Source organism: Cygnus atratus, chromosome 8 (assembly GCF_013377495.2).
Source record: "Cygnus atratus isolate AKBS03 ecotype Queensland, Australia chromosome 8, CAtr_DNAZoo_HiC_assembly, whole genome shotgun sequence".
NCBI classification, from domain to species: Eukaryota; Metazoa; Chordata; class Aves; order Anseriformes; family Anatidae; genus Cygnus; species Cygnus atratus.
In genome coordinates, this window is record NC_066369.1 from 22,408,571 (window position 1) to 22,435,607 (window position 27,037).

At 45.7% G+C, this 27,037-nt stretch overlaps 1 protein-coding gene across 4 annotated transcripts in view; it reads left to right on the top strand.

The window, feature by feature from the left end:
- Nucleotides 1–27,037, top strand: part of RNF220 (ring finger protein 220) — a 188,520-nt gene that overhangs the window by 144,166 nt on the left and 17,317 nt on the right. For all 4 annotated transcript variants that reach the window (XM_035537837.2, XM_035537838.2, XM_035537840.2 and 1 more), the window contains 4 exons: nucleotides 12,630–12,726; nucleotides 13,760–13,846; nucleotides 15,545–15,600; nucleotides 17,275–17,353. In XM_035537837.2, the coding sequence (XP_035393730.1) occupies nucleotides 12,630–12,726; nucleotides 13,760–13,846; nucleotides 15,545–15,600; nucleotides 17,275–17,353 (319 nt within the window). The remainder of the gene's footprint in view (nucleotides 1–12,629; nucleotides 12,727–13,759; nucleotides 13,847–15,544; nucleotides 15,601–17,274; nucleotides 17,354–27,037) is intronic.

Sequence of the window (27,037 nt, forward strand, 5' to 3'; positions counted from 1 at the left end):
TTGGGAGATCTTGGGGTTTTTCGTCTTGAAAACAGAAGTCAGGGAAATGAGCACCCTGCTCAGATTTTCTGGAAGATGGTCTAATGCTGGAGAGCAATCACAATCTGAAGGTCTCACCTCTGTGGTTCCTGGGATGAAGCTTTCTTGCTCCCAAAGCTCTTACAGGGAAGACTTGCTCCTCTCTTCTAAGGGCTGTCTTAGGAGGTGGAAATTCTTTGTCTTCTGCGTTGGTGTTGCAGCCACAAATCCACAATGGGCTCTCATGCAGCAGAGCCAAATGTGCTTACCCCAAATTGGAAGAATGCAGGATGTAAATGAAGATCGTTGTCAATTATATAGGATTTGGCACCGCTTTGTTTCAGCAGAGGCCCTGTTTGAGGTAGTAATTTGTATCTGGAGAAGTTTCTTCTGTTTGGGATGGGCACAGGAGGCTACCAGCATGAAATGCTGCTATTCTAATCGGGCTCTCACTTCGAAGCACAAAGCTATACAGAAGTATTAATGAAATCTATTCCTATCTCAGAACTGTTACAAGACTAAAATTTCCTTTGAAATACCTGAACACTTGGTAGCCATCTGTCCCCACATCTCAGGATCATCCCTCTCCGATGGGCTTTGTTGCAGGAGATTATTTCATGCAATCTTTGTCTAATGAGTTTCTCTGTTTAGGAAGCCAACAAGGCTTCACAAGTGAAAGCATCAAGTGGCTCCCTCTCTGATGTTTTTTTTACCACTCAACGTATTTGTAGCAGCTCTTCTGTTCCTCTCCAGAATGGATGCACGTTACCCTCAGTGTTTACACTGTAAGGTTATCCCTTTAAAGAATTCCTGAGGGAAGTTCAAAAGGTTTTTTTTTTTTTTTTCCTTTGAAAGATTCAGTGTCTCTTTTTGTGTGTACGTCTCTTACTTGAAAGAAGGAAAAGGGAGGGGGGGAGTGGAAAAAAAAGTGCTTTATCTGAAAAGAATCGCATCAGCTTTGCGCTGATAGAAGCCGCTGTCATCTCTTAAACGGCTTAGCACAGTCAAAAGGCAAGAGGACTTAAAACAGTGTCAAACACAGGGATCGATGGGTGGAACACATAACTCCTAACTACAAAAAAAAAAAAAAAGAAGTGCGGGGGGAGAGATAACGGTAATGATTGCATTGAGGGGAGCTTGAGGGTGGCTTGTTCTTTGTAAGGTGGCTTCAAAGGTGTCTGGAGTGGTGCCTGAGCAAACTGTCCTGTGAAGTCGCTGCCTCTGTAGGGCTGCGGGAGGAGGGAGGGGGCCGCTCGCACCCTTCTGTTCCTTAGCAGATGGGACAAAGTGGATTAGTAAATGCCAGGGTAGCAGCTCCCTTCTGCCACCCGCGCGTTTGAGGAGGGATTTTTGTCACTCGATCTCTCTCTCTCTCTCTCGTGCCCTGGGAAGGGGGTTTGCCCAGGAGAGGGGCAGGAGGCGAGCTGCGGCCGGGGCCGTCGGCGGGGGACGGGATGTCAGTTTATCGATCGCACCTCAGTCAGGAGAGCTGCAGGCGCAGTGCTCTGAGCACGAGCGGCAGCGTGCTTAATGTGATTGAAAGGCAGTTAAAATGGCGGTGACCTTTTCAGGGGGAATTAGATTGCCTGCCAAGAGTGGTTAGAGGGAGTGATAACGCCAGCTTGAGGAAGCTGTCCAGTTTGCTTCAAAGGGAGGGAGACAGAGACAGGGAAAGCAAAGTAGCAGCAAGTACCATTTAAAGCACGAACCGCGCGGTCTGATAGAACAGAGATTGCTGTCCTCTTTAGATATGAAAAGATTGAAGAATTGTAGCGAAGTTCTCCCCACCCGTGCTGTCCTCCTTTTTTCCCTTCCGTCTCCCCCACTGCAAAACCCTCCTCTGGGCACAGTAGCAGCGTAGTCACCATTGCTCTTCTGGGCTTCTCTGCTTCAGCGGATCAATTGCCTTGAAAATAAGACAGAAGAGGGAAAGACTTTGAAAGCGTTAAAATGGTAAGCAGGGCATTTTCAGGGAAGGATGCTTTCTAAGAAAGATCAACACGATGACAAGGATCCAGCTGATGGATTGCAAATACTGTGAAAGAAGAAATGGGGATTACTTGACTCACGTTTCTCTTTATTTCTCCATTCTGCCCTCCTCCCAAGATAGCAAAGGGCTTGTTATCCATTCATTAATGTCTTTAACTGGTGCTGCTCTTTTCTCTTGCTAACGTATGCAAAGAGAGACTTGGTAAAGCCTTATAAGCTGTAACAAACTACAGTTATCCCAGGGTGCCCATTTGCATTGGATCTCATGTCATGTACAATTAGGGCAGCTGCGTGGAAAGTGGGACTGTATTAAAATGTCTGAAAGTTTACAGCAGATGGCTGTAGTCCCACAGTCAGCTTTATCTCTGCAGAATCAAGATGTGCGCGTTTGAGCAGCAAGTGTTATAGACTAGCCTTCTTCCTTCGTAGGCTAGTTGTCCAGGAAAGAGCTCTATGGCAATAGCTACACGCTCCTCCAATTTATTCTCCTTCTAAATACCTGTAACATCAGAAGGCGTGGGTATTAACATCATAAGCATGAGGTCCTGTCTTCAGGATCTAAGTAGGTGCTTTTCATTTCCTCTGCCCCAGCAGCAGGTGTTTGTGAACACAATGAGTTTGCTTGTGTCTGGTAGCTGCCTGGGCAGAAGGCTCCAAATAGAGGCACAGCTGAGTTTTCCCTCTTCTCAGTGCAACGTAATGAACATGAAATGAAACTCTTGGAACAAAACTCTACAAACTGTATGTGTGGGGAAACTGAAGCATGAAGAAGCATGCTATGCTTCTCTAATGTTATAAAGATAGTGACAAAGCTGGTAACACAGCTTGTAACAACTAGAACCCCACTTAGCAGCAAGTTGTGCTCTCTTTTTCAGTTAAAATATAATGGGGCATGCAGGAAAGCTTCTGTAGATGGGGGGATTTTGCATGTTTCAATGTGAGCAGCTTCACGCTGCATTTAGGGTCATACCAATAAGAGGGTATAAACTGATCTTCTCAAATTCAGCAAATGAATTTGATCTGAGAAGTAAAAGTGTGGCTTCTCCTAAGAGACCACATGGGAAATAGAATACATCGCTGGCATATTTAGGTCGTTTTTAGAAGAATGATCAAGTAACCAGAATCATCTTCCCCATTTCTGTGGAGATGAGTCAGAATTCATTCATTTCACCCTGGCAGGCTAAAGCAGACTTCAGCTTGGATGCAAGAGGAGTCTGTGGTAAGAGCACAGGAAGTCTTTGCCATAATGAAATTCTTAATCTTCCTCCCACTTAGCAAGAGCTCAGTTCATTGCCTTTCTCTGTCACACTTCCAGCTTCAGCTTTCATCATGGCTCATTCTGTAAGGTGAATGCAATTCTGCATCTATCCATCTGAACATCCTTCCCAGCCCCTCATTGTTCGCATTTTTGCTTTAATGTGTTTGGTTTGTTACCTTCTGCTGGTCACTTCTACCCGTTGTAAGCTCCGAAGTGCGTGAGATGTATAAATTCAATGTTTTTCAAGTGATTATTTTCTGCCTTAACCCCTCTTTAAGGGGCTGCTCAGTCCCAGAACACTTGTATGCCTTACCTCAGCCCTTGTGTAAAATGGTGGTAATCCTGGTAATCCCTCCGTTGCTGAAGGACAGTACTTTGTACTCGTCTGATGGAGTAGCCCAAGCATTTCTTAACGTGTGCACCTCTCTCTGTTGAGAGTAAGTACTTGTCTGTAAGGTAATGCTTGAGCTAAAAATGCTACAGATCTATTTACACAGTGAATATACATATATACGAGAATCAGATGGGCTCTACCTGACTTCCTTCACAGTTTGTGTTGATGTATAGAATTTGAGGGATTCTGTAGCTAATAAATGTCTCTTGGGTACTGTACTGTACATTAATATCAGAAGCTGACTGTAGTCAGTAGCACTAACAGGTGAGAACAATCCATGTTGAAAAAAATCATACCGGAATTCCTACCTCACATCGTGAGTCACCAAGTAAGTGATGCTCGGTGTCTTGTGTGTTTAAAGTTCACATAACGCTTCAAGCAACTGTGTTTTCATTATTGTGGAACACGATGTAATCAGTGGGACTCAGCAAAGTAAAAATCACTTTAAAAAAAAATACTTTATAGGCAGTAGCAGTCATGATTGCTGATATTACATTTTCATTAACTTTAATACATGCAAAAATCTAAGAACCTAATTTTTGTGCTCAAACTGCCAGAACGCATTAGCTGAAAGGAGCACAATGAGCTAAATCTTGCTGTTTGATTTACGTAACACCGACAGTCATTCTCACCAGAAAGAGTTTCTGAGGGAAGAAGGGGAATTCTCTCCATTTGACAGCATTATGTACAATACCTGGGGGAGGAAAAGGGATGTCTGTCACCCAGCAGCAGAGGAAGAAGAAAAAAAATTAAGAAGAAAACAGCAAATGCTGCTGTAAAACCATGAAAATTGGCAGGGGGAGTAAGGGAGCAGGTAGAGCACCTGAAACTACTCAATTTTTTGAAATTGACTGGATTTCAAGTTGACAGCATCCCTTTAAACTTCAATTTTCCTCGATTTCAGACATGTAGTATAAGATCTTCCAGTCCCATCTGCTGTTCTTGCTTAGCCGCTCTCTCCAATCCATTTTTCTAGTGGCCTGTCTGCTTTAGTTTTGAAAGTCCGAGCCTTGAAGACAGTCATTTGATAATTTTTATTTTTTTCCCAAGCGCCTGCAGTTTTGCTAGCACCGCAACCTACTTCTGGGAGCCTCGGGTCAAACTTCAGCCGTAAGCACCGAAGGCTTGATTGACGTGATTTTAATAGCATTTTAGAATACAGTTGTTAAGTCATGGGCAGTGAGATTTTTCTAAAGGAAAAGGGAGCATGGGTTTCAATGGCTTTAAACAGCTCCTGTCTCCGCATGTCGTCTCTTACACTCGGCGGTGAAATGCATTATCGAGTAGTGCCCGGAAAGTGGCTAACTGCGTTTGACACACGCCAACTCCCTGCCTCCACACTGGATAATTGCATTGTCAACTGTTCAGCAAAGTGGCAGGTGACACTGCAGCCGGATTGATTGTCCTAGCATGGAGGCTCCGAAGACTGTCAGCTACCCAATCGATAGAGTTTACACAAGACACCGTGACTGCATCTGTAACTAATTTCAGTTTGAAACTCACAGGATGCGGCGGTCCCTGTTTCCTGGCCGGTTGTTCTTGGTTGCTTGCATCCTCTCCCTGCCCTGGAAAGTTGCTTTCCCACTGCAAGCACGGCTTTATTTCTCGTTTTGGGGCTGGAAGTGAAGAAATCAATGGCCTGTTTTGTGGTTTCAGAGTTGAGGGCATTGCAGCACGCGGCTAACTAGCAGCTCCAGTTTTCCAATCAATAGGCTGATCAATTGATTAAATTAACACTGATTTTTCTTTCTTCTTTCCAGCTTAGAAAAGAATTAGTTTGGGGGAAGAGCATATGGGTTTGGCCAGTGAAATTTAGGCCTTTTTTCCTGTCTTTTCCCCCACGAATACAATCTCTGTGCTCATCATTATTTAAAGCAAAGTACACCGAGGCCCGCCGCTGGCAGCGGCCCACTGTAAGCCAGCGTGTTGCTTTCAGCTGTTCGCCAGCCTTGCTGCTTCATGCTTGGCTGCCTTAGAAAAGTCATCCTCCAAGCTCTGCCGTGCTGCTTTATTATTGGCAAAGTTGCGACATTCCTGTGATCCCTGTCAGTGGTGCTTATTGATCCGGCGATGTGAATCTGCTTAGCGATTCAAGATTACTTTAATTCTCCCTCTTCCTTTTTTGTTTGTTTCCACCCTCTCCCCAGGGGAACAAAAGCTTTCAGATCCACCTTTCTCTGGCTGTGGAAAACGAGCCGTAGCCGCAAGGACTGTGGCTGTTGCTGCTGCTTTTGTGCTTCAGCTCTGGGTTTTGAAGAGCAGCCTGAGATCGACGTGAGGCTGTTCTCACCTTAGAGCATCGCGCTGGCACCGAGCTCTGGGAGGCAGCTCCGTGTGAGTTGCCGTGCCAGATCAGCCCTTTGGTCCAAGTGTTTCTTCCCTGTAGCCCTGGTGGGTACAGGGAGGTGTAAAAGAAAACTGCTCCTGGGCAGCTCTTCGGTGCTGTGCAGGGTGGAGAAGTCTCTTCCCCGAGCCTTGCAGCAGCTGGCTCTTGTCCGTATGGCAGAACTTGCCTGCCCTTTGTTCAGCACGCTGCTGCAAAATGATGTTAATGGTCATAAAATTATACGGCCCTTTCTTTAAAGGCAGCTGTTCCTCTGATCTGTTAGCAGGGACTGCTGTAAGCGTCCAAGATGCTGCTAAGCAGTCAGCTCCGCGGGAGCTAACAGGCGGCCTCAGATGGATGCCTCTGCTGTTTCAGGGGTGCACTGGAATGACGCAGTCGGTGTCAGTTTTCCAGGTAAATCAGTTTCCCTCGAAATGGATCTGGCTCCAGAGAAATGAAATCCTTGTCCCGCGAGCAGCTTTTCATGGCTTCTGAATGTCATTTTTCCTGCAACCGGCTGTGAAAGTTGCTCAAAGAAGTATTCTCTCCCTGTTTGTGTTAGAAAAGATGGGGGAACAATTTGACTGCCCAGAAATATGGCTGGGGAAGTGTTATGAATCTGGAGGGCTGCTGTTCAGGTTGGCCTCATTCTCTGCCTTGCTCTTGCTTTCAAGAACCCCTAATGGCTGTTTCTTTCTTCCCAAATGCCTTTTAAAATAAAACAGCATCCGTGCCATCTTGTCCTCTTAGTACTAGTTTGGGATACTTCAGCAGCTGATGAAATAAACCCAGTTTAGAGCCATTCTTGGGAAGTGTGTGTGAGGCCTGGCCGTGTGTCTGCATAAACTACTTTTATTGCCCTCATTGTTTTTACTCTGCAAGAAGCCAGCAAGTGACATTTCGTTAAGAAAATAGAGTGAACGTGCTGGAAAGGGAGGTTGTGCAGAAGGGGGTTACTGCAAGGAGTGTAATTAGCAGAGGCTACAGTTCTGGAGATTTATAGGAGGCTTTTTCTCTTCTTTCCTGAACATGTGCAAATTACCTGTGAGCAGAATGAATGTCTCTTCCCAGCCAATACAGGCCCCAGTAGAGCTGCATGCCGAGACGGATTTGGATTTAGACCCACTTACAGATTTTTCTTTTAGAAGTCCAGAATGTTGTGTATTCCCAATTCAGATTTGAACCTTTTCTTCCTGGGGGCCAAACAGGAGAAGCACTATTCAGGTGAGCTTGATCCTCTGCATGAGCAGCATCTCGTAGCTGCTGTCATAGCAGTGGTGCAATTAATACTGCTACTAACGCATCCGTTTTGTTCCTTGGTCTTGTTTGGAGTGAGGGTTTTGGGACCAGCTGTTCTCTTTATGTTTAATTGACTTATCTGCCCAGGTAGGAGTTAAGGAGCAGAGATGGGGCGCAGTAGGTCTGTGCTTTCCCAGCTGCGCTGATGAAATCTGGCTGAGGGATTTGGGTCTGCCTTGGTCTGGCTGTGTTACCTTGCTGCTCCTGAGACTGCTGCTCTCCGTGTGAGCTCGTGTCTGCGCGAGAGCCAGCAGTGCTGCCAACACCTGAAGCAGCATATGTTGTCACTTTGACCATCTGCTGCCGGGCGTGATGGAGAAAAGGAGGGACTTCAATGCGAGGCCCTTTTCTCTGTTCTGTGGATCTGCTTATATATCACGTTAATGACTCTCGGTCTTAGCTTGAGCTGCCATTCACTGAAGATCTGTTGAGATGGCCTGTCAGCTGGGGGATTGCACAAAGGAGGCGAGATTTGAGCAGCAGTGCAGAGGTCAGAGAGGATGCTTATGCGGAGGGGACAGCTTAGGAAAAAGCAAAGTGCTCTGAAAACTTAACGCAAAGGGGAAGAAAAGGATTTCAGGTGAGATTTATCTGCAGCCATTATTAATCTGTGCATGGAAGGAAGTGGGAAGCATTTCCCTGTCTCCTTCAAGCTCAGCTGACTCCTGTAGCCTGTGGGTGTCTGCAGCCTGGTGGTGGTGAAGAGGCATGGGAATTTTTTTTTCTGTTTTTCAGAGCTCAGCTTCTCTGTTTGAGAAACCCTGTTGCTTGTGTAGAGTACCTAAAATTTTCAGAAACTGACTTGAGTCAGAGCTCAGGCGGACTGCTCTGAGGCCAGCCCAAGCAAAGCTGTGTACACAGTGCTGGAGGGTGGCAGGCGCTGTAGGTAAGTGATCTTGATAGGTACATTCTGATTGATGGGGGAGTTTGTCTCCCAAACTGTCACAGAGTTTATAGAGGTGCCACTCAATACCAGTGCTGGAATTGCTTGTCAGAGCACCTGGCTGCAAGAGCAATGGGGATTGGAGACAGAGCTGTAACTTTGTTTTTTCTCTGCTTAATGGCCCCAGCGTCTGACCTGCCTGCTCACTCCTGTTTGTCTGGACCTTAAGGAGGCAGCAGGGATTAAGACTGTCAGAGAATTGTGCTGCTTTCGCATCAGGAGGCTAATTGTATCGGGGCTGGCAGCCTATGACAAGCGGTTGCCTCCTACCAAATGCACAGCAAGAAAAAAAAAAAAAAGCTCTTTCAACAAGGAAATGAAAGCTATGGGAGAATTTGCATTTTTTTGTTTTAATCTGAAAGTAGTATTTTCAAATTCACATGTGGAATTGTGTTCTTTAGGCCTTACGTGACTCTGTGTAAGATTCGCAGTTGCTTCTATGAATAACAGCCTCAGGATCACATCTCCTGTGAATTCCTAGGTCAAGCTTACAACTTAACATTCAGTTGTCAGATTTCACTTTATTAACACGTTGGGATAAATTTCTAGTCCTGAGCATTGACCTCTGGATAGCGGCATTGGTTTTAGAGGTCTGCTCTAGGCAGCGCTGCGGATGGCAGTGAATTACTGCGCGTCCTTCAGAAGCTGAGCCCTGCTGAGGAACCCAGAGCACGCTGCTGAATTGCAAATCACCCGTGTGTGGTGGTAGAGGGTCTTCTGGAAGCTCCCATTCTCCTCTGGTGGGTCTGAAATAATGCCATCACAAAGGCTGTTTTATTCTTTGACACTCTCCATGCTCCGTTTTGCATTTTCCCCACTCCTGGATGGTGCTGTAGAGCTGCCGGCATGAGCTGAAGTTCTGAGTCCTTACACTTGAGCTGAGTTAGTGAGAAGCAGGTGTGATCCTATCAGGCCTTCCTTGCATTTAGTGGCCCTCTTAATCCATTTATAACAGCACTTGTCCAGAAATCTGGTTTGAATGAGCCTGAGATGAATGAATAATGTCAAGCAGTTCAGACGTCAAATATTTGAACAGCTGCGTGGGTGTTTTCACTGGCTTTGTGCATGGAAGCAACCCCAGGAAGTCAGACAATGAGGGTCAGGTTGAAACTGTGGCACCAAACCCCTGCCCCTTGGAACTGGCCTCAAAACCCATCCCTGCTTTAGGTGATGGTGTAAGAATGAACAGCCTGCCACCAGCCCTCATACAGGTGATGCTGGACCGAGCTTGGCATCCTCTTCTTTCATGTTCTCTTGCATGCGGTGGCCGTACTGGGACTTAGACCTTTAATTCACGTTGGAATCATATTTGGTGAATATCTTTTCCTTTTTTTAAAGCAGCCTCTAAAGTCCTAAAACCAATAGCACAGCTTATGTTCAAAGTCTCTTGGTACACAGAGGTTACTTTGTTTAGCATACAGTTTCTGAATCAGTATTTTTTTATCGTGTTGCAGTGAATTACACTTGGGGTCATGTTCAAAAAAAAGTCTGTATTTGATATAAAGATAAGTGTTGGATCACCTTATTGTGACTTCCTTAGGCCCTGGCCTAGGAGTCCCTGTTTGATCAGAAAAGAAAATTTGCCCTTTTCCTGCGGCTCATCTGAACCTGTGAACTTCTCTGCTATGCCCTCCTCTCTGATGGAAGTACGGTATCAGAATATCCCAGTGCGTATCTGTCATCGTAGCGTGTACTGCCCAAACCCTTCCCCTGTACCTGCATGTGTTGGGCAGGAGGGGTGGTACCCTGTGGGAATGCAGTCATTTCTGTTTCAGAGCTAGATTCAGCAAAAGGTCTGTGGAGTATTACTGTTACAGACTCATAAGGGATTTTCTTAAGTACGAAGATTTTGAGAGCAAGGACACTGGGATTCTGAAGGCAAGGTGCCGTAATATTTGTAAATTGTATCGCAGTAAGCAGGTTGTCTTTTCTTAAGCTCTAACCATAAACCACTAGTTGGCTTGGGTCACTTGGGAACGAAATTGATGGAAAGATGCCTGATTTCTGAGTGCTTGGCATTCTTGCAGGGAGACACGCAGGGAGCAGTCCCATTTACATTCAGCCTTTTGGACCCCCTTCCTCGCACCGGGCTCCAAGTATTCATTGTCTGGCTAACATTCAGATCACCTCCGGGACTGGCCAAGTCACAGCTCCAGCTTTGCATGATTTGTGTTTCCCACAGCTACACAAGAAAAATGAGGACCTGTGTGTCCAAAGTTTATGGCCTTTGAGAAGTGATGGGCTAAAGTAATGCCAGGTGCAGGGGATGGTGTTACAGCAGGTTAAATGCCAGGCCTGTAAATTACCACCCCGGCGCCCCCTGCGACTTCTCAGGCAGCTTTGAAAGACTATCCAGCTTCTTTGACAGGTCTCTCTTAGTACTCTAAATCTTCTCCCAAACGTTGTGATGAACTGAAGGCTTCGAGATTTACTGGATGAGCCACCGCAGCAAGAGAAGGCAGCTCGTGACATATGTTGGCTGGCCGTGTGCGGCCAGCAGGCTCGCGAGGGCTCTGGAAGAAGGCTGCCCCGCCGCCACTGCCGAGCTGACCTGCGAGCACGGCTCCTCTGCTACCTGACACACAGGGTGGATGCTGGATTGTCAATGCTAGTTGCGTTAGCTCTGCTGAAAAGTAAGGCTGGCAATTACTTCGAAGGAAAAGGTGGTTTATGCTCCTAGGAAAGGTTAGTCTTAAAATCGTTGTCATGCTACGGTTATCACTCGTTAAGGACCTTCTTTATATTCAGGGAAGAGAAATATCAAATCCATATAAACAAATTTTATTGGGGGCTTAATGAATCAGTGAGAGCATCCCTTCCTAGAGAGCGCCGGTAAAGTGCTCTGTCTGCGTGGTGTCCTTGGAAATCAGACCTTCGCCTTGCCCTGCTCTCTGCACAGATGCAGACTGTTAGAAATACAGCTCGCTTTTCTGGGCTGGGAAAGTACAAGTCTGCTGCTGACAGTGCGAGGTTGTGTAAGCGTGCTGGTGGGGGCCCAGTGGGGAGAACAAGCTCAGCCACCACTCCCAAGGCCTGGGAACATCCTCTTTCTTCAGCTGTGCACCTCGTATTCAGTATTCCTGCACTAGCTGAAGACTAGTGTCTTCTGCACTTAGAACCAGGTTCACAGTGCAGAAATCTACCAAAGTCAGGGCTTCCTCTGCCTTTCTCATTGAGTGTTTGCAGGTAGGATGTGCTCCCTGTTCTGGCCGCAGATTTAGGTCACCAGCTGTCTGGATGTGCCAGGTCCTTCACGCTCCAGCAGGTGCCCTCTGTCTGTCCAAGTCCGCTGTCCAGAGAGTGGGATGCGAAGTGAAGGAGTATACTAGAGGCAGTCAGAGTGAGCAAGTTTTTGTCTACATAGGTTATGTCCCTAAACAGAATTGAATTGCAAATGAGGACCTTGCACCACCTTCAGATTCAGGAGATTTTTGCTTAATTTTCAGTCTTATGGGAGAAAGCACGTCCCATGTTAAATCACAAAAAAAGTAGAAGTGTTTCCCTTCTATTACTAAATATTGGGAAGTAAATACCAAGTGAAGGTTCATCTCTGTAGGTGCTCGCGCTCAGATTCAGTTAAAGGAAATCTGATTACAGTTGGTAATAACACAGTAAACAACGTGTGTGAGAACCAAAATAAATTTATATATTGTTAGAAAGTGACACATATTGCACAGTTCAGTCTTGGGTGGGACCGTTTGTTCTTGCTTACCGCTGGAGTTGTGACTGGACCCGTACCTGATCCGCCCTTGTTAGAAGTGCAGGCCTCCTGTTGACTTGCACTGGAATTTGTTCACATAAGAAGTGTTTGTAAGGGGCTGTCAATGATTGTGCAGCCTGATCTTAAAAACTGGTTTGCTTTTCTTAAACATTTTCAATGGTTTAAAAAAAAAAGTCAAGTCTAAGGGTTTTTTTTAACGGTATTTCTGATTGTATCTTAGCCTCTGCCTGCCCTCTGCATCTGAAGTAAGGAGTAATTCAGATCATCGCCATGGCCTTCTTTTACATACTAGTAGTGTAGCTTTTGTGTTAACCGCTTCTATGAAAAATCAGCCTTCTCTATTTTGCTTCAATTCTTTTTCTGACTTTGAGTGAAAAAGCTTGTAGTGCCTTCAACTTACAGATAACTTGTGTGGAGAGCAAAGGGTCGAGAATATTTTTCAATGTCCAATGTTGAGGGGCATTTTAGAGCATAAAATCTAGGAAGTTAGCATACCTGTGTTTTCTGTGCAGTCTTCAGAAAATAGTCTTTGTGTGGGCTTTGGAGATGGTACCTTTTGTGAGCATGTTCAGAGTAAAGGGCGGCCTGCAGACTGGTGCTGTCCTGCTGTCCTCAGGAGAGCCCCTTCACTTGGTCTCCAATTCAATTGCTCACCCACATATTCTGTGTTTTTTTTTCCAGGTTCTGGGTTTATCATGTGCAGTGGCAAGGAGAATCCAGACAGCGACGCTGACCTGGATGTGGATGGGGACGACACACTTGAATACGGGAAACCACAGTATCGTTTTTTGAAAGGCTCTTACTGAGAGGGAACCTAGAGGTGCACCTTCAGCTACCTCTCATACAGTACTGCTCTGGGTAGTGTTGGACAATGTGTCCAGCTGTACTGGAAATGGCACCACCTGCCCCAGTTACCATGTTATTTGAACTAATGGGGATTCCCAGTTGCTCCCTTTGAGAGCCTTCTGTTAGTGCAGCACAAATTCAGACCCAGTTGGTGAAGTCTGTATGAGACACTGCAGGAGATCAAAGTTACTTTTTCCTCTAATGTCTATTTCATAAGCAATACTCATTACTAACCTCTTTTCTCCATCCAAAATTCTTCCATATAGATAGCTTTTCCTGCTCTGTGGGTAGGAATTTAGTTTATTTTCCAAGCCACCCACTTGATTTCAGGGGCTTTGTGCAGTAAATACTTCAAGCATTATTCACCTGCCACTGTAACTGAGAGACTGAGGTTTTTATTCCTTTCATTAGACACTTCATGTGCAGAACTGGCATTAAGGGCAGTTTTCTGGAACTTCTCCGTCTAGGAGCTAAACTCTTCAGACACAGCTTTATGAATTCTGCCCTACAGCAGCTGTGTAGCCATCGAGGAGGAATTCCTGCAAGGATATTAGGCAGACATTGACTTAGCTGTGATGAGAGGGAATGTGTAGCTGTAAAATCAGATTGTGTTGAGATCTCTACCAGCCTTTAACACTGAAGCCCGAAGCCTTATCCAGTAGAAAATTTCTGTACCCCTAACAGAAATAATGGAGTTGTGCAAATTACACTTGCAGAGCTTGAGGAATTGTTTTTCTCTTCTAAGAGGCTGCAGCATCATGTTGTTGTCTAAGGACTTGTCTGTATCTTTTCACCTAAAACAGAACTTTTATCCAGAATCTAAATCCATCTAAATGGATGCCAGCACCTCTTCTTTTGACATATTTGTTTCCAGTTGGTATGAATCTGTTCTGTGTCCTAACCACCTTAGAAGCCCTTCCACTGTCTGCAGCAAGGCTGTATGTTCCTTAACAGCTTGTGCTCAGGTACACAGAGGCAGACGTTATCCCTTGCACTGGGGAAGAGCCAGGTGAAGCCAAAGAGAGGGAGGCGCTCCGAGGTGCTGTTTTAAAGTAAGTGCTGTGCCTTTCGAATTTGCTTTCGTTACATTCGGGGAATCTTAATTAGCAGAAGGTATCCATTCACTTGAATGCAAAGGTCGTGATGAGGGAGACTTGCAAAGAAGCAAATGTAATGGGTGGGTCTCCATCCCTACCCACGCAGCCTCATAAAGCCTACCTGCACACTCTCCCTCACCCTAGCCACCACACCACGCAGCCACTGCTGTCTTCTCCCTGAAAAGTGTTGGACAGAAGGTAAATTCTGGCCATGGGGAAATTGCTGTACCAGGGCTTTGTGCATCATCATGCTTCATGGTGAAAAGTATCCTTTCAGTAATAGTAGTAGTGTAACGTGATGCCACGTGAACAAGATCTGAGTCTTGTTTAGTGCATCAGGAGTCTGGCACCTAGGGTATGATTTCATTGCATCACGTTAGTGTTGCAAGGTACACAAACTAATCCTGCGTGCAGGTCTGGACAGGATGTGTGCTCTGGCCACTAACATTTGTGGAGAATGTAGGCAGACAGCATTCAGTGCACTTGGGGAAGCATTTCAGGCAAATAAAATGAGTCTTAACAGGGAGCTAGGATTGCTTTCTAAGCCCTCTGCCCTGCATAAAACAGGGCTTAAATTACCCCTCTATCTCTTTCACCAAGTGATCCTATGAGGTCAAGGTTGAAGTGATTGATAGAGCAGTGAAATGAAGTTTTCTTACTGCTTAGCCTGTCACAAACACTAGTTCAAAATTAGGTTCCACTCCATAGAAATGTGTATTTGCCGCTCTGGATCCAAACCATTGATCCATTCGATACTTTGCTAACAGTGTTAGTCCATAGGCAATGCCTCAAAAATGCTAAAGGTCCTTCACAGTTAAGAAAGGGGTATTGTAGCAGGAGGATATCTGCTGTGGACACCTAATGCTTAGTGAGACAACGGAGGACATGAGGCCAGGAGACCTAGTTCCTTCGTGTGATTGGACCTAAGACTTTTTTTTTGCTGTTTGCACAAAGTGCTTGAACATCTTCTGGACTCGTGATGTTTCTTGTAAAAGCGCTTTGAAATTCTGGCAACTTTCTGTAGAAATGCGGTAGGTTAGCTGATGTCCTGAAGCGTAAGCCTACGTTACATTTTGATTGCAACTGTCACAGCTCACAGAGCTGAAATGTTATTATGGCCACAAGTATGCAGGCTGCTGGGAAGGTTCCTTTCTGTTACTGCCTCTGTTACTGGCTTGCAAGTGAGTGGACAAGGTTAGGAGTGGTCTGCGCTTCAATACTGGTGTTCTTCAAATGGGAAAATGGAAAAGATGGGACCTATGGTGGCATATAGTTACTCCTAAAGCAAGAAGCTAGTGGAACGTGGAGGATTTCTGTTTGCCAGTAAGGTTTTCCTCTTTGAAGTTGTGTATTCAGGAATGATCCTTAGGTGACAGGTGTTATTTGAATCCTAAGCCTTCAGTCAGCATCACAACCCCCTTGTGATTCAGCAGAGGCCACAGCTAGAAGAAGAGCAGGTTGGGAGATCACTGGTGGAGATGCAGACTAGCACACAAACACCTCCTGCAGCAGGCCAGCTGCTCACATTTGATGCCTAGACTGATGATAAGAAGTACTGGGAGAGGTGTGTGGATTAGGGGGCGGAAGGGCTGGCTTTTCCCAAGCAGCAAGATCTTCATATTTAACCTTCAGCATTGTCTTTTTCTCTTTTAGTGGTGGCACACCCAGTACTCGAATAACACCGGAGTTTTCTAAATGGGCCAGCGATGGTGAGTGTTAAATATGTAAATTATTCTGTATTCTACAGGAGAGCAGATATTTCGTATCTTCTGATGGCCAGTAATTATAGTTACAAATGCTCTTGTGCAGTACCAGCAAACACATATGTACGGACTGTCACATTATCTTTTTTGTAAATTTATAGCACAGCTAACTATAGTCAGTGGATGGATCTGGGGGAGATCCCAAAAATGCAATTTTAAGTGCTACGGTGATAGAGATAGGGGTTGGATTGACTTGCTTGTCACTAAAAGACAAACTACTGTATCACAGAGGGAGCCATCAGAGCTTGACTATGTAACATTGTTCAGCTGCTGGGGGTTTAAACTATGTAGGTACCTGTTGATTTTTTTCCCAGTTGCTTTATCATCTTCCTTTCTTTAAAAGGGGATGCTAGAGGCTCTGGGATTTATCCTACCTCATGACCTGTAGTAGAAACTTCAGAGCAAACAAGTAAATGTGAAATTATAATTCATGTTATTTGTAATTCAAATTATTTGAAAGCTTGTAGAATTAATTGGAGGCTGGGGGTTAAACCCATTCAACTGTTGCTTTGTTTTGTTTAATGCCAGTAGCACTGGAAATGTAAACAGCAACCCAGTGGAACTATGAGAATAATAAAACCTGGCGCTTTCCAGCTGTAGATGCCAAATCCATTTCCAGAGCTGGGCAGTGCTGTTCTAGCTCCCTTAGGAAGGGAACTGAAGCTCAGCGACCTGAAGAGACTTGTCCCAATGATTCTGTTCCCTGTTCTGTTACTGTAATGCTTTGGGCATCTGATTCCCAGCCTTTAAAGTATCTACAAGATGTAACTGACTGCCAGTGGAAGGGGGGGGGTGGGTAGAACCAGTTTTGCCAAGGGCATGATGATTAAACGAGGAACATAGGATATCTATTGCAGGCATTTCCTTCTGTGGGGTAGGCAATCACATCTGTTTTCTGTGATGTAGGAGCACTTGCTTGTAGGTGTGTTCAGCTTCAGTAACTACAGCGACAGCAGTGAGGAGGAAGCAGCCCTCATGGCGCTCGCTATGAGCTCTCTTTCCTTCATACCTTTTACATGAGGCAGTGGTGCTGAACCTACAGCCCAGAGGCTGGCCCCAGGACTTTTTCATCTGGCTCATTTCTGACTGTTATCTTCGCTGAAGGCTCACATCCCCTCCAGTGTTGGGAGGAGCCATGGGACCGCTGCTAAAGAGTAGAGCTATGAGCAGACTGTTCTGTCGTACTAGTTACCTGGCATATATTTCTCCCTGTCTGTGTCCGAAAGGTGTTGGAAAAAGGGAGAAGCTGAGAGCAGGGTTTGGGCTGGATAAGTTTGCTCCATACCCACCTTTCTGGAAGAACACTTTGTGGCAGCTGCATCAAACCTTTCTGATTTAAATCCTGGCTTAAGCAGCTGACACATCTGCAAGGGTCAGTCAGTATGAAGTGGAGAGAGGTTGGGTATTGTATCCTTAGCCCCAAATCTTAGAATTATGCTGTCCAGATAGGGGGTCTCCCTGCCAGACAGAGATGGGTCGTATTGGTCTTCTCTCTTTCCAAGAAGTGACATGAAACTGACTCTTTGGGGTCCTCTGCTTCTGAAACTGTAACTCGCTCAGACTGTTTCATCTCAGTGATCAAATGTTCTGTTACTAATTCATCTGTTTTTCCCCCAACAGAAATGCCCTCAACGAGTAATGGTGAAAGCAGTAAACAGGAGACCATGCAGAAGACCTGTAAGAACAGTGACATTGAAAAGTGAGTGTCAAGTGGATAGCTTTAATTTCTTTTCTTGGTTTAAGAACCATAGGATGCCATGGGGCATTCCCAGCAGTGCTAGCCTGAGGGCAGGCATGTTTGAAGCTGTTATCAGTGAGGGGAAGTTTTGCTCTAACGTGAAGCCTCGTCTCTGAGCTGTTGTTGTCCTGACTTATCATTGCTGTTCACACAGGGCCAGTGGGGAATTTTCCCACAGATATCTGCATGGGCAGGTACCCAGTGACTAGGGATTAAGAGCAGCTTCCAAATGGCTTCTCCACTGTAAACTTTTAATCTGTGTAAATAGATATATCCATGCTTCCCACCATATGTTAGGTGTGGTGGGTCTTCATATGTTGTATGGTGCCTAACAGTGCAGATCAGAGCTGAGGCTTTGGACAGGAGATAAAGATTCAAACCTAGTTTAACCTAACAAAAGCAATTAGCTTGTCAAGCTGTACTTAGACTTTTTGATTCTTCCTGCAAGGTTTCTGCTATCAGTGTATCCGTGGAATCCTACTTCTGCTTTTGCTGGAGAATCGACTATCATTTATCTCAGTTTTTGTGAGGAGTCCTTCACATTGTCTCTGTTCTGTCTTTTCCATGGTACTTGCTTGTTCCACCCTCCATCTCTCCAGCAAGGGGGATCCCAGCAGTCCCATAACTTGGCAGGAGCCTCACTGAGAGAATTTCTTTTCCCTTAAAATGCATATTGCATCTCTGTATGGTTGCTCATGAAAATATGTCTCAGTTCCTGAGTTTGTTCTACCTGCAGCCCTTCCAGTTGAATTACAGCCTTTGAGTCTCAGTGATTGAATGTTCGGTAATGCAGGTGCTCCTCTTCATCTCCTTTCCTTTCTCTTTCTGCTAGCTGGATATCCTGCAGCCTAGCCTGGGATAGAAAAAAATGGTTTTATCTGCACTGTGTGCTTGAGTAACAACCTCTGTCCTCAGCCTCCTTCTACAAGCTGCTTGACAGACTTCCTGCTCAGGCAACTTTGGACAATCCAAGCACACAACTACAGGCTCTTCACTGTTGTCATGGACTGTGTTATATTATGGGATTTCTTGAGTCACTAGTGCCCAAAATAAAATGTTGCCCCACGATCAAGTGAGAGACAAAACAGCTTGAATGAGGTGGAAGCGATGAAAAAATGTGGGGTTTAAGCAGGGGGCATTTACATTTTGGGGGGTGAGGTACACTGATAATTTGGGACAGGGAAGAATCTCATAGTGAAATTAAGCTGACTTTACAGAAGGTTATTTTGTTAATGTCATTTGTTCTTTTCCTGTCACTGGTCCTGATGCAAGAGATTGTGCCCCTTGTAGGTTGCAGGGTATCAGAGAGTTCAGGCAGCCTGGCGAAGTGGTTGTTCACAGTCAGGGGTTAACTGAGGAGACTCCCTGCTGCAGAGGAAACTTTAAGACTGCTTTGTGGTCTCGGCACTTTGCTTTTACAAGACGTTTTATTGGCATGTCCCAAACGTGGGCTGTCTGCCGTTTGATACTTCTCAGCGAGCAGACTTTGGCCACAGACTACGGAGCTGGAGAGCACAGAGGTCGCTGCAGAAGCAGCTTTGTCCTTAGAGTGAGCCAGCTGCTGCGTGTGTCCTGGTGGTAGGGTCTTGAGGATACATGCATCCCTTCTGCCCCGATCTGTCAGCTTTTGTCTCAGCCACTGCTTGGCTTCCCTTTGGGCCTCCTGCCTGTCAGGCCAGCGGCCCTCCACCCTCCCAGATCCACTCCTATTGAAAATCTTTAAACTGCAGGAGCTGAAAGGATTTGACATTTTCCAGAACACTTGAGCTCAAGTGATAAAATTGACATAGCTTTAATAATCTGATCAAAGAGGCTTTAGCTAGCACCTTTTGAAGGATCCCAAAGTCCTTTCCAAACAACACTCTTGCCAACTCTGCTGTGAAGTGGAGGAGTGTGTGTGTGTTTGCACGTGTGCATGCACGTGTGTATGTGCACGCGCCTTGTTCCACAATAACCTTGCCCTGCTGAAGCTTCAGTGCCGCAAAAGGTGCCAAAGGTCAGCAAAACCCGATAGAAATTACAGGAAGAGCCTTAGTGTCTTGCTGAGTCTTTCCGATAACGCTGATTTTTTTTTTTTTTTAAAGTAGCAGGAAGAGCTTTTTGTTTTAAGGGCCTTTATTTCACCAAGGTTTGGAAAGCAAGATGGTGTTTCAGGTGGAGAATTCCTAACTGCTATTTTTTTTCCTTCTTTCCTTTGAGATTCGTGTGTGATAAATAGTTTCTGTCCTGCCATTTAAGGAGTCTGAATGTTCTGTGTGCTTGTCGGTGTAGAGGGGTTCTGTTAAATTAATTGATAACAGGGATCAGAGCTAGAAGCCTACAGAAAAGGAGGGGGAAGGGTTTCATACTGTCTGGCTGTTTCCCACTCTACTGCTGAGCCATGATATATGGCGACCCAGCCCAACAGGCTAAATTGATTCATCTCTAGTTCCTGTTTCTTAATCTGGAGCTAAATTGGTTTCATTTTTCTTGTTTTGGGTGGCGCTTGCAGGAAGTTTTTGGCAGCATCACTTTACACCATTGTTTGAAACTTCAATTTTTGCTTTTAAATCTCAACGTTATTGATTGGCATGTTAAGCCCTGCGTAGCAGCTGATTAGCGTTTTTGAAAGTGTTCAGAAGCATGTGGTTTACCACCTGGGTCAGCTGTGCTCTCCCTTCAGAGCAGTGGCTAATAAGAGTCAGCAGTGGTCTGTGTATTGATCCTTACCTCGTAAGAATGCTGTTCCCTCCCCCTTCCCTCTTCCAAAAATAAGCCTAAGTGAGGAGAACGATATGTTTGTGTTTTGTTTGGTTTTAATTCATTAGTACTGTACAGCAAGCCATTCTCCTTACGGCACGCAGCTGAAATTCTTTGCAAGTTACTTCAATCTAAACCCTGGTTTTCTTGGAAGTGTCTGGCCTGTCAAATGACCAGATGGGGCTCAGCTCCCCCTGCCCTGATGGCTGTTTAGCTCAGGAAGGTTTCTTGCCATTGACCTCATCTGAATTAGGTTTGAACTTCGGGTGGCAGCCACAGGTAAGGAGAGGCCTGGTGCTGGGCCCAGCTCTCCTCAGCTAATCTTGCATGTCCATGCCGACATCAGGTGTCTGGGCACCACGGGGTGCTGAAGGCTGCTGGGGAGAGACAGGTCGTGTGTGGAGGTGGTGGCAGGGGCCCTCAGCAGATGGGCAGAGTTCAGCTGCTGAAAACTTCCTCATCTCAACGTGAGATGCAGCTTTGCTCGGCGAGAGCGGCCTGTCCCTAATTGCCCAGACCCCTGCCCCGTCTCCTCCACAAACACCGTGCCCAGCTGAAGCCTGGCTGCACGCTCAGGGCCACCAGAGCGCCTTCCCCGCACAAGTCTTCCTCCCTCCTCCCTCTGAGGTGCTGCCCGCAGGGGCGCTGGCGCCATTTTGAAGCTGAGGTTCCCCGGGGTTAAAAGCCAGCATCTTAATTCAGAGTGCCAATGTTCAATTTTGCTTTCTGCCACCAGACTAGATTGCAGGCCAGCGAAAGAGTCTGGGTTAGTGGCCCACTGGGTCACCTCCCATTTGTTTTCCTCAATTTTGTGTTGTCATAAATTCATTCCAGCCCGTTGTGGTTGATCAGTTTATCTCCGCCGGGGCAGGGAGCGCTGCGAGCATGATATATGACACAGAGCATTGTAGCCAGCCTCTCCATGAATCACTCCAGCTGTTTGGTGTCAGCCCCAAAGCAAACAGGGCCCGGCCGCTGAGCGTTGACTACGATGAGCTCAGTATGGGAAGAGACATGACGTATGAATGTTTATTTAATAATTCTCTAATATTTCCAGTGAAGTGTGGCTGTGCCTTCTGAGGGGGGGGGTTGGCAGGAGGGGAGGAGGTTGAAGAGGGAAACTCTAATCTGTTGGGGTGGGTCATAAATCAGGCAGACAACATCATTAATCAGGGATGGGACAGAACTGGAAGGAGGTGGGACTGGAACTGCCATCCTCAGTGGGAAGGGGGCTGCACTCTTTATTTTATTTTATTTTTTCCGTAAAACAAATCTTGTTTCTGATTCCGCTTGGCCCCAGCAGCACTGCCCGCATAATAGCAAACCTGGACGCACGGCTGTTTAAGTGAGTACGCTACCTCTGCCATAAACCTTGCGATGAGCCTGCCAAGCATTAAATCCCTTTATAATTATCTTCTTTATATAACACTTCATGCTCATCATGCTTCATTGGATGAGATGCTTGTTGGGTTAAAAAGAGGGTCTGGGAGACAAAAAGCAATTGTTTGTTCTATTTTTCTCGTCTTCTCTCCCCCCACCCTCCCTCCCACACCTCTTTCCAAAGCAGCTATTTGGAAAGCATTGGCTCTGGAAGAGTGCTGGTGCAGGATCGTCTGAGGAAGCATCACTTAAAATTAGTTTAAGGGTGGATTCCTTGTGCAAAGAGTGAAACGTGTGAGAGCAGTAGGTGAGGTAGCTGTGTCTGGGTCTCAGGGTCTCTGCTCCTGGGGAGGTGGGTTGAGACTGGAGCCTCCGCTCCAGCGTGAAGCCAGAGGATTAGCCCAGACCTCAAAGGGAAGGAGCCATGCTTAAGCCACTATGTCACGGGGAAACAGAAGCTGTTGTGCATTCACACCAGAGGATAAGCGTTCCCAGCCCTTCGCTGTAATGTCACACCATTAATAGGCTTTGGTGGTAGACAAGAAAATCGTAGAGCAAGGATAACATTAAAAAATTACTTGGAGTCATTAAATGACTTAGCCCTTTGTGCTCCAAGGGTGAACATGATGCTGCTGGTGAGGATCTGCAGCTGGAGGGTCTGGTCTGAGACCAGCCCGCGCAAACCTGAGACAAGGTCCAGGAAGCTGGACTGAAGCTTGGGGTTGTTGAAGCCAGGCCAAGGAGGCACTGCTGGGCTGAGTGCTGCTTGTGTCTCAGGGCTCGTGTCTAGATTTACTATGTATTTTTTAGGTTTGAGTTCTTCCTTTCACTAATTCAGTAGAATGTAATATGTACCGGTGGTCACAGTTGAAAGAGTGCATGGGCAGATGTTGAGGTTTTTTTACGAAGTGAGACATTCACATTACATCATCCTCCAGGTTGGGTGTTCAGGCTCTGGCAGTGGAGAGCTGGGCTGGGTTTCTTGATTCTGCTCCCTCTTTTAACTGTTCCGTAGAAACTGGGTATGCCGGTGATGGTCACAAACTTTATTACAACTGTTCCAACTGAAATTCTGTCGCAGCTCACCACAGGCTAGTGGTTAACAAAGCCCAGCGAGGCAGGCTAATGGTAAGAGCTCAGACCTGGGGTGAGGATGGTGTCTCTGTTCAGCACAGCTGGGTCCAGAGATTTAGTCTAATTCTCATGCCTTGGTGGAGTTCTTTATAGACATGTATTTGACATCTTTCTGTAGTTTGTCTGTAATATTTTAAAGCTGAAGTGTCTGCTAGCCCAGGATGTTTGTCAGTGGTGGTGGCAGTAGCATCCCTGTCCTGCAACAAGTTCAAACCCAGGAAGGAATCTTCTTCCGATCTTGGAGGCGTAGTTTAGGCATCTTGCCCTCCGTGTCTCTTTGCCCTCCCCTTCTCTTCCTTTTTTTTCCCTTTTTTTTTTTCTTTTTCTTAGTTTCAGAAATGCTGTTAACTTTAATTTGTGGAGTTGCTTCCTGGGAGTGAAAAATCGATGGGGGGCTATCGCAGTGTGAAATTCGACTGTCACTATTGAGCTATAGAGTTAGCAAGATGTCTCAGAAGGTAAAAAATAAATCGTGGCCCAGCAAGTGCTCAGCTGTGCTATTTCAAAGGGGATATGAGGCTGATGGTCCGTTAGAGGGTACTTCAGTTAGATGGATGATGATTCCCTGTGAAATATTGGAGTTATTCCATAGGTAAGAGAAACTTTAGCTTGTAAAACACAAAGCAGCTGCCTTCTAACAGATGAATTCTGCCCTTAGATGTGTGAGCAGCTTGTCAGAGAGAGGACTTGTCCCTAAAATTAGCCTGTCGTGTTTAACAATGTCTCTGATGGAGCATTTTGGATCCCGCTGTGTTCCTTCTGAAAATATTTTGAGGATGTGATTGTTTATTCACATCCCTTACCTACGCTGTAAGAATTAACAGGCAGGGATGGATTTTTTTTATTTTATTTTTTTTTAGGAAATATTTGTATGGTGCCCAGAGGCTCTCAAGAGAAAAGTAACAATTATTTTTAATGTAGGCTGTGTTCCCTGTTTGGATGGGAATGTTCCTTTGAAAGGCAGAAAGGGGGTCATCTTGTGCCCCTTCCACTGCCAGTTTGCTGTTGCTCCCGTGCATCTGTTGGAGGGTAGCCCTGGCCGCACAGGCTGTCTGCGTACTGGCATTAATAGGGCTGCTGCTTTCTTTGGCACTTACTGGCCATTATCACAGAACTCAGTAAGTGTTTGTGCTGTGCCAGCTGCTGTGTGACAACAGGGTGTTGGATTACAGCTCTCGGTAGTTTATGCATTTCTTAGATTATAGTTAGTAAATATAAATATGAGGGAGTACAAAAAAAAAAAAAACAGTTTGTGTTACTTCTCAGCTAAACCATGTCTGGGACAACTGTAGAGCGTGTAATTTTCTCTTATGCTCATATGCACAGTTGTGATACAACTGAGGGGAGCTTACTGTTGCAGGAAAGAGTCTTAAGCTGTATTTAGCTTGGTGAAGATTTCCCAAAGAATGTAATGACAGAAGAATTCATTATGCTTTCATATCTCCTCTGCCTCTGTAACACAAAACCCAACAGTGTCACTACCCACCGTGTAATAGCAAGTGATGTAATTAACGTTGTTTAATAACCATGTTGATTTTTGCCCTCACTTCAGTGTCAATGCTCATGTTTACTCACTCCCCACCACTGTGGCCAGTTTATCCTATTTATCCAGTCACTTCTCCTCCTCTCTTCCTTGTTTTGGACGGTTTCTGTCCCCCCGAAGCTGCTCTTTCCCACTCGGTTGCATAAGCGTTCCAGCCCTTCCCTTGGATGGCCAGCTCATGACCTGTCCTTCCTCTCCATTGCTTGTTTCCTTTTCCAGCTCCGGGACCACAGTTGGTTATGTGATACTAAAGTGCATTGGCCTCTTTTAATGGCCTCGTGTTTCTTTTTGAAGGCACGATTACCTTAAATGATGCTAATTCTGAGCCTGCCTTTCCCCGTGAAAGGAAACGGCCGCGGTGTAAAAGTTCTAGGCCGGGCAGCACAAGTTGTAGGAAGTTGTCTGGAGGATGTGTTATCACGCTGCCCTTGTGCACCTCCAATCAGTGCTCATGAATGGAGGTTCTGGAAAGCAGATCACCTCGACGGTAAAGCCCTTAAAAGGCTGCAGAGGAATCCAAGTGCTGCTGTAGTAGCATAGATATTTCCTGTTTATTTCGGCCGTTTGGAGGCAGGCCATGGGAGTAGAAAGCATTTCATTGTGCGCAGAGGCTGGCCCCAGGACTCAGCCACATGTCCAATTTCTGAAGACTTTTTCAGTGAGGAATCTGCTATTCCTCTTTCACCTCGGGGATATTTTGTAAATTTAATTCCCTGATTGACCAGCCAAAGCTACCAATAATCCCAGACTACCTCCAGGCCACAGTAGGATGTTGGGCTACAGGAGATGTAAGTCTTCCAGGAGAGAAACAGTCTTGCCTGGCCCCATGTGGAGCTTGGTCATAATCCAAACTTGTTTGCTTGCGGATCAAGGCAAGTCTTGGTAGGCTGGAACCTCTAACCCATGTGCTTCGTTGGGGAGAGGAGCTGCATTTCCTATCTCCATTGCAAGAAAAATGGCCCTGATGTATGCTAAGAAAGGATCTGTGAAGGTGCATCGTGCATTCTGTTCGGAATACACGTAGGATCACCAGGTTGAGGGTTGCATTTGGAAGGTGAATTGATGCATTAATGCATTAGATGTGCATTTATTTATATTTAGGCATTCTGTTTAGAGAATTATTTTCTAACTCAGCCAGTAGTGCCTCAATAAAACCTTGCTGCAGCAAAATACTCTTTCGTAGCATGGCTTTTTCCTTTATCACCAGTAAAGCAATGGGATTGCATTTATTTCCTCTTTGGAACAGGGGACATAGTCTCTAAATCGAAATCAGAATGACCCATGCATTCTTTCTCCCAGCTTTCATGTCGAACCATAATTGCTCAAATGGCACAGTTAAAATTTTGGCGCGAGCTCAGACTTTCACTAGCCGTCTTTTTAAATCAGTCCCAGTGGCCAGCAGATACTGTGTAGCCCTACAAATGCATCTAAACATGCTGACTCCGAGGCTCCTTCCATTCTGAATGATCAGCGGTGCCATCTGTCTCTGTTTTGATTGGGGCTGGGCACATGTGTCCCAGCGAAATGTGGGCCAAAAAAAAGAGAGAGAGAAAGAGCCAGTGCCTGAATTTACTTCCTGCTCCTGTAAAGACATTGTTGGGCTCTGTGTTGTAGAGGCGGAGGAGAGATGAAAGCATAATGAATTCTTCTGTCATTAAATTCTTTGGGGAATCTTTACCCAAGTCCCAGCTAAATGCGGCTTAAAACGCCTTCTTGCAGCGGTAAGCTCCCCTCAGTGGTATTGCAACGGTGCATGCAAGTGTAAGAGAAATAATTCTTCTGTGGGGGAAAAAAAAGACAACAGTTTTGGTTTGCATCAAGATGAAATTAGTCAGAAGCAAACTCTGGATTTGGCAAGCGGATGATGGTATTAACAAGTTGTGCAAGCAAGTATAAAATAGAGGCGCTCGTGACGGAGAGAGCCGTGGCATCGTCTGTGTGTGTGTGTGTGTGTGCCCTTGCATGCACCCCGCTCCAAATTCACGACTTAGAACACGGAAATTAGAATGGGGAACATTGCATTATTCATAACTTGGCAACCAGAAGCCAGGGCACTTTGCCAAAATAAACTATTCTCTATAATTACAGGTGAAGCAACATTCTTTAATATCTTACAATACAAAAACATACATTAATCAAGGAAAGAGGGCTTTTTTTTTTCCTAGAGGACAATAAATTAGCATCCTTGCCAATTTCCTCAATACATGTGACAATGCTTTACAGGATTATAAGTCAGCCTTTTTAAAGGAGGTTAGTCTAAAAACAAATAAACCCAATAAATGAGATTTTTAGCTAAATAAAGGGGAAGCCAGCTCCTAAAGTGTTGATGGCTTGCCAGATGATTTGCTTTTAGTGCTGGCATCCTCATAGACGGAGGGTCTAAACTTCAGTTGGTATGATTTGACCTGGCTCTACTGATTACAGCTTTGCTGGGCAGTTTTCTAGTGCTAGGGATGCGGCCCCTTCTGCTGTAGCCAGCTCATCTAGCGAAATAAAATCACAGCACATCGTGCCAGTGCTGTAGCCTGCACCTTCTGGGGCAATTAGCAGTCAGTCTGCCACCAGCGACTGACGCTCGGGTTCTTTCAGACTTAAAAATGCTTAAAATTTCTGAGCTGTGTCCTTTAAAAGCCACCTGTGACTTTCTGTTAAAAAGCTTACCTATCAGTTTAAGCATTTTACTTGCTGGTAGATACCTTTTTTTTTTTTCGCTTGTATGTTATGCTCTTGCACCCCTGTAGGAGGAGTAAGCGCAAAAGGCCTTCGTGTCCGTGTTACCTCCCAGCAGCTCACCGCCACCTGCCCAGGTGTGCTCCCCGCGATGTTAGCAATAGCACGTGCTGCTGGTG